At 39.6% G+C, this 12694-nt stretch overlaps 1 protein-coding gene across 1 annotated transcript in view; it reads left to right on the top strand.

Moving 5' to 3' along the window:
* LOC126411401 (uncharacterized) overlaps positions 1-8277 on the top strand; it is a 1067733-nt gene extending 1059456 nt beyond the window's left edge. Inside the window, 1 exon segment of the mRNA XM_050081361.1 lies at positions 2886-8277. Within this exon segment, the coding sequence (XP_049937318.1) occupies positions 2886-6977 (4092 nt within the window). The 3' untranslated portion in view covers positions 6978-8277.
* Positions 8278-12694: the final 4417 nt, after the last annotated feature.

Genomic DNA, 12694 nt, shown 5'->3' with positions numbered 1-12694 from the left:
CACTTAAATGCACTGTTAGGTTCTTTCACCGAACAATACAGGTAACTAACTTGTTTCAAGGTCAGGAAATGACTGAAATAGCTCCCTAATGGTTGCCAGCAATGAAACAACTCCCCATTGGTTGCCAGCAATGAAACAACTCCCCATTGGTTGCCAGCAATGAAACAACTCCCCATTGGTTGCCAACAATGAAACAACTCCCCATTGGTTGCCAACAATGAAACAACTCCCCATTGGTTGCCAACAATGAAACAACTCCCCATTGGTTGCCAACAATGAAACAACTCCCCATTGGTTGCCAACAATGAAACAACTCCCCATTGGTTGCCAACAATGAAACAACTCCCCATTGGTTGCCAACAATGAAACAACTCCCCATTGGTTGCCAACAATGAAACAACTCCCCATTGGTTGCCAACAATGAAACAACTCCCCATTGGTTGCCAACAATGAAACAACTCCCCATTGGTTGCCAACAATGAAACAACTCCCCATTGGTTGCCAACAATGAAACAACTCCCCATTGGTTGCCAACAATGAAACAACTCCCCATTGGTTGCCAACAATGAAACAACTCCCCATTGGTTGCCAACAATGAAACAACTCCCCATTGGTTGCCAACAATGAAACAACTCCCCATTGGTTGCCAACAATGAAACAACTCCCCATTGGTTGCCAACAATGAAACAACTCCCCATTGGTTGCCAACAATGAAACAACTCCCCATTGGTTGCCAACAATGAAACAACTCCCCATTGGTTGCCAACAATGAAACAACTCCCCATTGGTTGCCAACAATGAAACAACTCCCCATTGGTTGCCAACAATGAAACAACTCCCCATTGGTTGCCAACAATGAAACAACTCGCCATTGGTTGCCAACAATGAAACAACTCGCCATTGGTTGCCAGCAATGAAACAACTCCCCATTGGTTGCCAGCAATGAAACAACTCCCCATTGGTTGCCAGCAATGAAACAACTCCCCATTGGTTGCCAACAATGAAACAACTCCCCATTGGTTGCCAACAATGAAACAACTCCCCATTGGTTGCCAACAATGAAACAACTCGCCATTGGTTGCCAACAATGAAACAACTCGCCATTGGTTGCCAACAATGAAACAACTCGCCATTGGTTGCCAACAATGAAACAACTCGCCATTGGTTGCCAACAATGAAACAACTCGCCATTGGTTGCCAACAATGAAACAACTCGCCAGTGGTTGCCAACAATGAAACAACTCGCCAGTGGTTGCCAACAATGAAACAACTCGCCAGTGGTTGCCAACAATGAAACAACTCGCCAGTGGTTGCCAACAATGAAACAACTCGCCAGTGGTTGCCAACAATGAAACAACTCGCCAGTGGTTGCCAACAATGAAACAACTCGCCAGTGGTTGCCAACAATGAAACAACTCGCCAGTGGTTGCCAACAATGAAGTAAACATTTCTACATTCTTGATGGAAAGTAAACAAATGTAATTGTGTAATAATCTTTGCTTCTCTGAATGTTCTGGAAACCACCTGCTGATACACATCTGGGACATATTAGATTCACGAGACCCATAAGAAATTGTGCTTTGCTTTAACCTCATACAGTTTTACGATCGCTTTATATGAGCGAAGTTGCTAAATTTCAGGCAAAATGTTATTAGCCGTAACTTCGTAACTAAATATTTGCAAACCTAAGTTTATATGAACTTGTTTCTTTAGTTTTACTTGTAGAGTAACATATTAATGTATTTGCATATCTTCGTGAATCACCCCAGTATATTCTAGTGAGAAACACCTATGTTAATATTTCAGAGTCTTGACTTTTTTACCAAGAATTTAGCATCATCTGAAGTGTTGGCTCTCTACCTTCTGTAATCTATTTTCTAGATGTGACTGGAACAAATTGTTAGTTACTCTCTTCATACTTCATGTACTTTGTTTGTTTAGAAGCATTTTATGGTAAAAACTGTCATGAGCTTTGGCTAAACCAAAAATATATATTTGTAAGCCTTGAATAAGTCAAAAATGTATGCCTGTAATGGTCATCCATGTCAGGTGCTTTAAATACTATTCTAACTTTTCTCGTCAGTACTGCTGTATTATTACCTCAGAAGCAAAACTGCCTTATGAAATCGATTTTATGATGATATTTTCACCAATCACTGTCATAGATACATAGCCCTCAAAGCTCCACTCGGTTGAGCGGGATGTGATGTGCCAAGTAGATTGATGCTGCAATTTGCTTGACTTGTGCATCATGTTTTTCAACAGAAAGATTTAAATTATGAAAGGAACTTCCATTTTGGCACTTGCATCATTAATCAGTGTGCACACTTCATTAGGCAAGATTCTTAATAGTTCTTAACTAGTATCAGCAGCACTGTTGCATTTAGAACATGTTTACTTTTGAAGCATGTCAACAGATAGGGTTATGTAGAAAATGTATCACTTTTGTCGCAAAAATACTCCTGTGCAAGAAACTTAAATTCAAGAGTTGTGCCGAAAAGCTTCAGAATAGGATGCTTCAATCAGAGTGATATGTAGAATGAGAAAGGTTGAATTATGTGCAGATACTTCTGTTTCAAATATGTTTGACATATTTAAGGATGAAGGCAAAGAAGGGTTTTTAATCTATTGGCCACCCCTGTTCCTATGCACTGTTACCCTTGACTTGTTTGACTAGAGTTTTACTGCATAGATGCCTGGTTTTGGAAGGTGTCATGATTTTTTTTTTGTGTGTGTGTGTGTGTGTGTGTGTGTGTGTGTGTGTGTGTGTGTGTGTGTGTGTGTTTTTTATTTTCCATCCAGAACATACGATTATCATATTTATATCAAAGATATTCATCTCCTCTGTAAATTATAGCATTTTAAACATTCGTTTTTTCTTGCAGGTTTGCCCAGAATCCACGCAGTTGAATCTCGAAGAAAAACCTGAAGATATATTTGACATGGAATCCAGACTTAATCCTGATGCAAAAGAATTTGTACCATCGCCGACACATTCAAAGCCTTCATTTGAGGATACGATTATTTCTCACTCACCATCAGGAAAAATATTGCCGTTTGATAATGTAGAAGTTCCTAGTATGGCGCAGTTCCAGCAAGAGGCACGTCTGCGCCCAGGAGAGGTATCGGAAGAGGATGCTCTATCAAACAGTGCGTACTTACCAGACATTCAGTCAGATATTCTTAATGGTGGCAGTGTTATGGATGATATTATAAAAAAGAAATATGGAGAGTCAGAATTTAAATTAACTGAACAAAATCTGGCTGCCTTTACCAGTAACAATCCATTTGAGGTTTCTGAAGTGTCATCAACAAAAGCAGTATACGGTGACGAATCGGCTGCTAGCTTCACGACATCTACCTCTGACATCTTGCAGAAAAATTTGGGTACAAGTGCTTCTAATGTGGAAGGGTCTTTTGTGGAAACTGATTTTGTGGCTTCAGAAACATCTAGTGTTAAGCAGTCTGAAGATTTTCTTGGATTTGAAGCTTCAAGGGAATTTACAGAATTCAAAAAGGGGCTGGATGATTCGTTGCCTACGGACTTCTCACCAGCTAAGGAAACTGGTGCAATATCATTTGAACTTCAGAAAGATATTGCTCCAACAATGGAAGAATGTCCAGAAAGGGTGAAACTAACTGATGACTTGATCAATCCTTTCAGCCACGAGCAACCAATAGCAGAAATGCCAATGGAAGAGAGTGAGCAAATTACAGCGAATGAGCGAACTGATCTGCTTAATGAATCCTTTGAACATGGACCTGATTTTACACTGGAGGAATATGAGTTAAGTTCACCTCTTAACCCATGTGCTCCTGTTTTTGATTATAAAAACATGGAGGATAATACAGATGTCCCCAAAGCTGGTGAAGCAAATGAAAATGTGGATATTGTGGAGCAGAAGCCTACTGAAGTTTCATCAGATCTTGCATCTGGTGCTCCTATTTCTCAAATAATTTCTTCAGAATCGCCGATCGAACTACTAGATACGGTGAAAACAGAGCTGACAGAGTTAGATAAAGATACACTTTCCTCTGAGCATGAGAGAGCTTTGTTGGCTGAAGCTGATAGTGAACTATCAGAGAGTAGGTCCTGTGAGCAATTGGAAGAGTACTTAAGCAAAAGCAGTCAGAATGAAAAATCTGAAAAAGATCTATTTTTGCAGTACTCAGATGAAAGTTTGAATTTCAATCAGCCATCAATGGAAATTGCAGAGAAACCTAATTTTATGGAGAAATCAGTTAAGTTGGAAGAAGAAATTCATGAGAAGCAAAGTGATCACATGGTAGATACAGAATTCTTGGATGAAGTGCATGAAACACGTTCAGATCTCATGAAAGAATTTGAGAACAGAACAATGGAGCTTAATGAACCATTTAGCACTGAAGGTGAAGTTCTACAAAACCCCAATCTGGATCCCCTGGAGGAGCTTCGGAAGGACACTGCTGAGCCCCTGGAGGAGCTTCGGAAGGACGCTGCTGAGCCCCTGGAGGAGCTTCGGAAGGACGCTGCTGAGCCCCTGGAGGAGCTTCGGAAGGACGCTGCTGAGCCCCTGGAGGAGCTTCGGAAGGACGCTGCTGAGCCCCTGGAGGAGCTTCGGAAGGACGCTGCTGAGCCCCTGGAGGAGCTTCGGAAGGACGCTGCTGAGCCCCTGGAGGAGCTTCGGAAGGACGCTGCTGAGCCCCTGGAGGAGCTTCGGAAGGACGCTGCTGAGCCCCTGGAGGAGCTTCGGAAGGACGCTGCTGAGCCCCTGGAGGAGCTTCGGAAGGACGCTGCTGAGCCCCTGGAGGAGCTTCGGAAGGACGCTGCTGAGCCCCTGGAGGAGCTTCGGAAGGACGCTGCTGAGCCCCTGGAGGAGCTTCGGAAGGACGCTGCTGAGCCCCTGGAGGAGCTTCGGAAGGACGCTGCTGAGCCCGCCAAGGTTGTGGATGAGCTGCATGGAGAAGACCATGATCTGATGGAAGATGTTAATGAGGCAGGAGATACAAAAGTGGAGAAGTTGGACACAATTACAGGTTTAACTGATATTCGTGATATTGAGACAGCTTCATTCCAAAAAGACACAATGAAACTAAATGGAGTTGAGTCACCAGAATTAAACAATGAAATGCATACTGTACAGAATATAACACTAGAAAATAGGTTATCATTTGAGACAGCTTCTCCTCCAGCTGAAGCAGTTCAGAACCAAGAGCCTTCACCATCTGCAGAGCAAACAATTGGTGATATCTGTGTGCCTGATCTTCATGGTGTACCAGAAGCACTGCGGGTGTGTGTGTATCCCATGCCTGTTGAACAAAGTAGTATGAAAGATGATGTTGAATTAATTTCTCCTTCATTTGAGAGTCAAGAAGAAAAACGAGAAGCTTTGGAGAAAGACAACATTCATGGAACAGATTTTTCCACAGCGTTGAAGCTAGAATCACTTTCAGGAGAACAAAGAGATATGGTTGAAACAACGTTAAATGAAGTAAGTAATAAAACTGAATTGGAAGAACTAAATGATCTGACTAGTAATGCTGACAAAGATGTTGTAGTTTTGGAGGAACTACAGTCTCAACTCAACTATGTTGGTATTGAAACTGAAACTGAAATTGCAGAGAAGGCTGAGGAAACCGCTGAAAAGACATTTGAAAAGAAAGATATTTCTATTGTTGAACAGACGACAGAAAAGCTTGAAGCCCTTGATGAAAAAGCTGTTAGTGATGAAACTTTGAAACTCTCTGATGCGGACTTCTCTGATAAAAATATTTCAGGTACAGCTGCTGAGAAGGGTGAGCCTGATAAAGAGGCCCACAAAGCAGGAGATGGGGAGGACGAAGTACTAATGATTACAAAGACACCACCTCCAACACCAACCCCAGCATCGCAGACTGAACTTACTAAGGATGCATCGGAGATGAAGGCAGAATCAACATTGTCTGCTGTAGCTGTTGCTTCAGCAGCTGTGGCAGGTGCAGCAGCTACAACTACTGCTATAACCTCAAGGAAAGAACCAGCTCTGAAAAAGCAGACACCACTCTCTAAAGATGTGAAAAAGACACTTGTAGCCAAAGATTCAGACAAGATGAAACCCAGTACTAAAGCTCCTGTCAGACAGTCTCCAGGGACTGCAAAAGCTCCAACAAAGACATCACCGACTTCACCAACAAAGGCATCAGTACCATCGACACCTCGCACATCTACTCCAAAGAGAACTCAGGTTGCTCCTCCTGCAGCAAAGACTACAGCAAAAACTACTACTATTACTACAACCACAAGTGCAAAGTCCTTGTCAAGACCAACTTCAAATGTACCAAGTAAGCCAACTTCTCTTGCTACCCAAAAACAATCTTCAACAACAACAGGAAAAGTCCCTACATCTTCCATTGCACCTAAACCTAGTTCGAAGACTGCTTTGTCATCGACAACCAAACCATCACAAACAGTAAGAGCAGCAAGTGCACCAAAGCCGCGGGTCCCAAGTGCAACTACCACAACGGCAACAAAGAATCCGTTAGCCAATGGTGATGTAAAAAGTGCAGAAGTAAAGAAGACTTCTGTTGCCACATCAAAAATTGCACCAAGGACACATACTGCACCATCACGAACCACAACTGTCTCGAAATCTGCTGGAACCACTACTGCTGCAAGTGTACCTAAAACTGGTGTTCAAGCAAGGACTTCATTGACTATGCGTCCTGGTATGACAAATGGTATTGCTCAAAAGCCAAGGGTTACGTCAAGTACTACTCAGTCTCCAAGATCTGCCACTAATCATCAGACAGCTACAGAAAAGCAGCACAAAGAGACAGCAAACAAACACATTTCGTCACGTCGTATAGGCACAGCTCCATCAAAGACATCACCTGCAAAAGTAGGAGTAAAGAAATCGCCGCAAACTGCAAAAGGAGGAAAGACACCACCTACAGCCAATGGATCTCCACTCATCAGTACAGGAACGGGAGAAGAGAAGAAAAAAGACCCACTTTTGTGAAAGTAGTGGGTTTGGAATGAAGGTGCTGCAGTTTTGGGCCTTTGTTGTAAAGCTTTTAACATGTATGTAATTGTGTTGTTAAACCGTAAAAAAAAAAGTATCTTCGTATAGTTCTGAGAAACTTCACACGTATATCTCAATATTCCAAAAGATATGGATACTATTCGTGTGGTGAACTAAAAAACTTGAAACTATTTTTCCAGATGTAGAATATTACGTATCAATATCAAATAGCTTCTGAAGTTGTTTGCTTATTTGGCTGAAGTGTTTCTAAATTTTTGTTGCTGTGCTGATTTTTCTCTTTGTGTCTCTGTGAAGATATAGTAACAATAGCACTTGGTCAGTTATTGGGAAATTTTGAGCCTAATCGCTCAGAAAGTTTGCTGTCGTTGCTATTAAATATTTGAATGTTGGCTTTTCTTACAAACTGCACATGTGAGTTTGTTTTAAAGACTGTAAATTTGTGTGCAAAATGCCTGAAAGGGAGAGCAAATATTTGATATAAAAGGCTGAACAAAACTTTTTCCAGGTATGCTTCGGCAAACATATTGTCTGGTGGGTACCTTGTTTACTTGGTGTCATCACTGACACTGCATTCTTAATATGCACAATGTGATAATTCTGTGTTTTTTGTAATGCCACAATTTTAATTTATATTTATGATGCTTTTTATTGATGGCATTTCTCTTTTGTGCTAATAGAGTTGTACTTAAATTTGTTGTTTTATTTAGAATTTTCGGGTGTCTGTGTACTAGACTTTAAATTATTTTAAGTAAAATGCAAGATATTTTAAGTCATAGCTGTACTGATTCTAAATTATGGCTACTTTTACATTACTGTCTTGGTTTGTCAAAGTGTAATGTAAAGCATTCTGTGATGTTTAATAGAGCATCCTGCTGCATGGTAACGAAGAGTCCATCTTTGTTTTCAATTGTAGCATCTGTTGATACTGCATATGTTTGTCATTTATTGATGAGAATATGTTTGAATAGCTGATGCTGCACTATAATTTATTCAGTGCAGGTGAGTTTGTGGACTGATATTGTTAATAAGTATTTCATATTGAGAGAAGATGGCTACTTGTGACAGCTAAGCTTTGATATCCCAGATTTATACATTGCATTACTGTGGCTTGAGGGCCACTGGGTTATTTATGGCAACTGGTGATTAAATCGTTACTCGTGCAGTGATAGCTGGTTGTAGATCCTCATATTATCTCTGTACAAGACTTTTATATGTGGCAATATTTCTCTACAAATGCAAAATTTAATATAATGTAATAAAGTTTTTATAAAAATTAGTGGACTTTTCATTATTGTCAAAGATCTTCCTCGCCAACACAGCTTGTACAAATTAAAAATCAAATTGAATTTCTGTCTGGAAGCAGTTCATATTTGATATAATTTTCATGGAAGAGGTGTTGAGATAGTGGGCACATTGAAGTGCATTGTACAATAGCCAGAAACCATGAAATGTGAATAAGATACCATTCCTAGCACACGGCAATGAAATTTTCTTGTTAGACCATGTGAAATTTCATCATTCTATGTAAGTTCCTGGAGATAAGAATTGTTTATGTAGAAAGTTTTTTTTTCTGGATGACAGCTTCAGTGGTTTGCTAGGGAATGGAGGCGGAGGTAATTGGAGTTGGCAAGAATAACAAATGCAATCTCACCGATTTTGAGAGTGGTGGGAGATCAATTTTCGTAAAAAGCTAAGATATATTTGACGCCTCCAGAGCTTGCTGGATGCGGTCCACTGATGTCAGTACACAGAATTTCCAGGGGTTTACTCGGTAAAATAGAATGTAAATCTGTTTTTGTGGATAAATTCTGAGGTTTTGATTTTTGACATATGACACGTTTTCAGTTCCCTGTAAATTTTTCTTCTCATATTGCTAAAATAACAGTATGTGCTGAGTTTTGCCAAACACTTTTTCGTCCCATAATGGCCCCAAACTAAGCGTGTGTGCCAAATCAAATTACGTTCAGACTCTTTGGGAACGCATGCACACCAGTTAGTAGCATTTGGATGTCGTCGATAAAATAATACATCATTGTGTAACTTGTAATACTTAGTCAAAGGATGATTGTGTTTTTCTACCAGTAACGTTATCATCTTATACCAGTGAGGATCAGATTTTTGTAATTTAGCCAGGTTTCTGCACATATCAATATAATATTGGTGATACTGCTTGTCTTGCATTAAGAGAATCCTATAGTCATTTATATTTTCTAAGTCACTGTTGGTTTCATTCATACCTTGTGGAAGTCTAGACAAAGTGTTGGCAATGGTGTTGTCCTTACCTTTTATGTACTTAATTTCAAAAGAGTAGTTCTGAAGAGTAACTGCCCATCGTGATAGTCTAGGATGTACAAGTTTACAAGTTAACAAAAATGTCAGGCCCTGGTGATCAGTATAAATTACTGTATGTTTTCCAAATAAATAATGATTGAATTTCTTGAATGCCCAGACTATGGAAAGTGTTTCTAACTCAGTAGTGGAGTATGTGCGCTCACATTCACTTGGAGTAAGACTTGCAAAACCAATAATTCTTATCTGTTCCTTTTCTTTATTCTTTACAACTTGAAATAAGCAACAGCCCAAGCCAGAACATGAAGTGTCACAAGTCATACAAAAATCTAAATTGAAATCTGGATGGCTCAATATGTTTGCATTCACTAAAGCATGTTTAATTGTATTAGTCATTCTGGCACTGTTCCGACCAGATCCAAACTTGATTCTTTCTGAGTAGATTTAGCAGATGTTTACTGTTCAAAAGTGGTTGTGGTAAAAAACGTCTGAAAAATGAACATAGCCCAAGGAATGATTTTAACTGCTTTTTTGTTCGAGGGCTAGGAAAGTTTCTGATAGCATCTAATTTACTGGGATCAGGACGTATGCCCTGTGAATTAATGATATGTCCTAAATATTTTATTTCACTGCAACCAAATTTTGATATTCTAAGATTGGCTGTGACTCCAGCTTGTGCAAATTTTTCTAAAATTCTTTGAAGTGTATCAATGTGTTCATTCCAAGACTGTGTAGCTATCAGTATATCATCTACATAGTGTGTGACTGTCTCAACTAAATCATCGCCAAGCACGGTATCCAGGGCTGTAATGAATACTCCAGAACTAACATTCAATCCGAAGGGTAGAACACAAAACTGGTAGGTTCACCCCCTGAATATAAATGCAGTATATTTCCGAGAATCAGGAGTGATACCTACTTGCCAAAATGAATTAGTGAGATCCATTGTGGAAAAATATTTTGCATCTAGAAATTTCTGTAATTGCTCTTCTAAATTTTCGGGTTTTGTGTGAACCGGTAAAATTATTTCATTAATTGCTCGTGCGTCTAACACTAGCCTAATGCTACCATTTGGTTTTTTGACAACAAGTATAGGTGAGGTGGATGGTTCAATGACCTTCCAGTCTAACATTTGTTTTAGTTCTTGCCACACAGCAGGTCGTTGAGATAAGGGTACATTATATGTCTTGTGGTAGAAGATCTTGTGAGGCTTAACTTCAATCTTGTACACATACGTGTTGATAACACCTAATCATTTGGTAAAAACTTGTAAATATTTGGATAACGCTTCCTGTAGTTTCATACGTTCATGTAAACTTAGAGCTGTAGCTTCATTTATCTTATGATCAAGCAATGTTTTCAAGTCCATTAGCTCTGTGTCAGATGAGTGTGTTTGCATGTCTTGAATGTCATTGTCAAGTACTAACTGAACCTTGTACCCTGTACAGTGTTTGTCATGCTTGAGAGCTCTCCTGTCCAAATCAATAATAATTACACTGCTTTTATCATTTAAAATACATTTACCTTTGGAGAAGTCTATAATGCAGTCCTTCTCGCTCATAATATCTAATCCTAATATGCAATTTGTCACAAGGTTTTGTACAACCAGGAATGGCCATTGTACGGTTCCATTACCTATTTTAATATTTACAAAAACTTGCTTCATAACCTTACATGACTTATTACCTAGAGCAGTAGTTATTTTACAGTTTTGTGCAGGAAACTCAGGCACAGGCTCCAATTCACACATCTTTTTATAGAAATTAAGACAAAACGCTCACAGCTGCTCCTGTATCTAAGATAATAGTAGTTGGAATCCCACCTACTACACCAGTAGTAGATACTAAAACAGTTTCATTTGTGTTTGAACGACATTGTGTACTGTCTTGCAAAAGTTCATCTGATATATTCTCATTGTGGTTGTATCTTATAAGTAAAACAGGTAGTTTTTGTTTACAATTATTAGGCATAGCAATATTTTGTTGTTCAATGGTGGTGTCAAATAACTGATTAACATTGAAGTCGCCTCCCAAGAATTCTTCAGCCACGACCCGGGGCATAGAAGTGACTGTTTCTAGTTTGTTGGATTAGCATTTGGATTAGGTACAGACACAGATTGGGGTTGTGTATCAGGTGTCATTTCTATTATATTCACATTCGGATATTGCCTGTTGTGATCTCCTAACTTTTGCGGTTGTTGTTGCTGTTGCGCATTATAACTTACCCGTCGGTCGTAAGGTATGCTCCAATTTTGTCCTGGTGGCTGCTGTGGTAAAGCAGTGTTTGAATGAAAGTATTGATCGCTACAAGTCCAGCCTTGATGCTGTCTTGGCTCGTAGTTATTATTATTTCTATTTCTGTTTGTGTTCTTTGTTGTTACATTTGTATACGTTGTTACTGTTGTTGTTGTTATTGTTATTACAGTGGTGCCTTTTGTATGGATTGCCACATGAAGTGTTATTACTGTTGTAACTGTTGTTTGTATTGGAATACGCGTGTTGATGTTGATTTCCGTATTGAGACGGCATGTGAGTTCGCTGTTTTTGCTGTACCGCGTATCCAACTGTGGGCATGCCAGAATTGAGTTGGCAAGCCTGCATGTTTTGCATACCACTAGTATAAACATTGTGGCTGCTGTTTTGCTGCGCAAAGCGCTGATCTTCTAGTAACATGTCAACCGAATCTAAAGCTGTTAAAAAATAATCTGGATCGTCATCCGGAATATGTAAGAGTTTTTCTTTAATGTAGAAAGGCAATTTGGCCTTCAACGCACGGAGTATATCACATGTTGCGACTGGTTCGTCCAAAAAATGTCCCATGTTCAAGTATTTTTCAAAATATCTGTGTAAGTTACCATTTTTACTGTTAAGTTTCAGGTTCTAAAATTTGTCTTCCGAGTCGCTCATGGACGGATTGCGACCAGAATTTGTTCAGAAAGGCACGCTCAAACTCACTGTACGTGGTACATACGTCAGCTTGACTGTATGCCCACACAGCTGCATCGCCTTGGATGTAACCGACAATATATGAAATCTTTTTCCGGTCACACCAAGTGCGTGGAAATGCGTTACTAAAAGATTTAAGAAAAATCACCGAATGATTGGTTCGTTTTTCTGGGATAAAAGTCTGAAATTGCCTGTGTTTTATTAAGCTTTCTTCTTCCTTTGCATTATGATATGGATTTGTTCCACTGTAATTACAGTAATGTTCAGATGGCGAGTAATTACAATAATGTTGCTGTGGTTTACCATAATAGCTTGTGTTTGTGTTTGCACGTCGTGGTATGTGTAGTTGTCGTGGTGTGTTTTGTTCTTGTGTGTTTGTTGTGTGCGGTATGTGTGAGTCATACTCGTATGTATATTGGTTTCTGAACTGTACATTTTGACTGATATTTTCGTTACATT

Source organism: Schistocerca serialis, chromosome 1 (assembly GCF_023864345.2).
Source record: "Schistocerca serialis cubense isolate TAMUIC-IGC-003099 chromosome 1, iqSchSeri2.2, whole genome shotgun sequence".
NCBI lineage: Eukaryota > Metazoa > Arthropoda > Insecta > Orthoptera > Acrididae > Schistocerca > Schistocerca serialis.
Note: the sequence above shows the minus strand (reverse complement) of the source record. Positions and strands in the feature narration are given on the sequence as shown.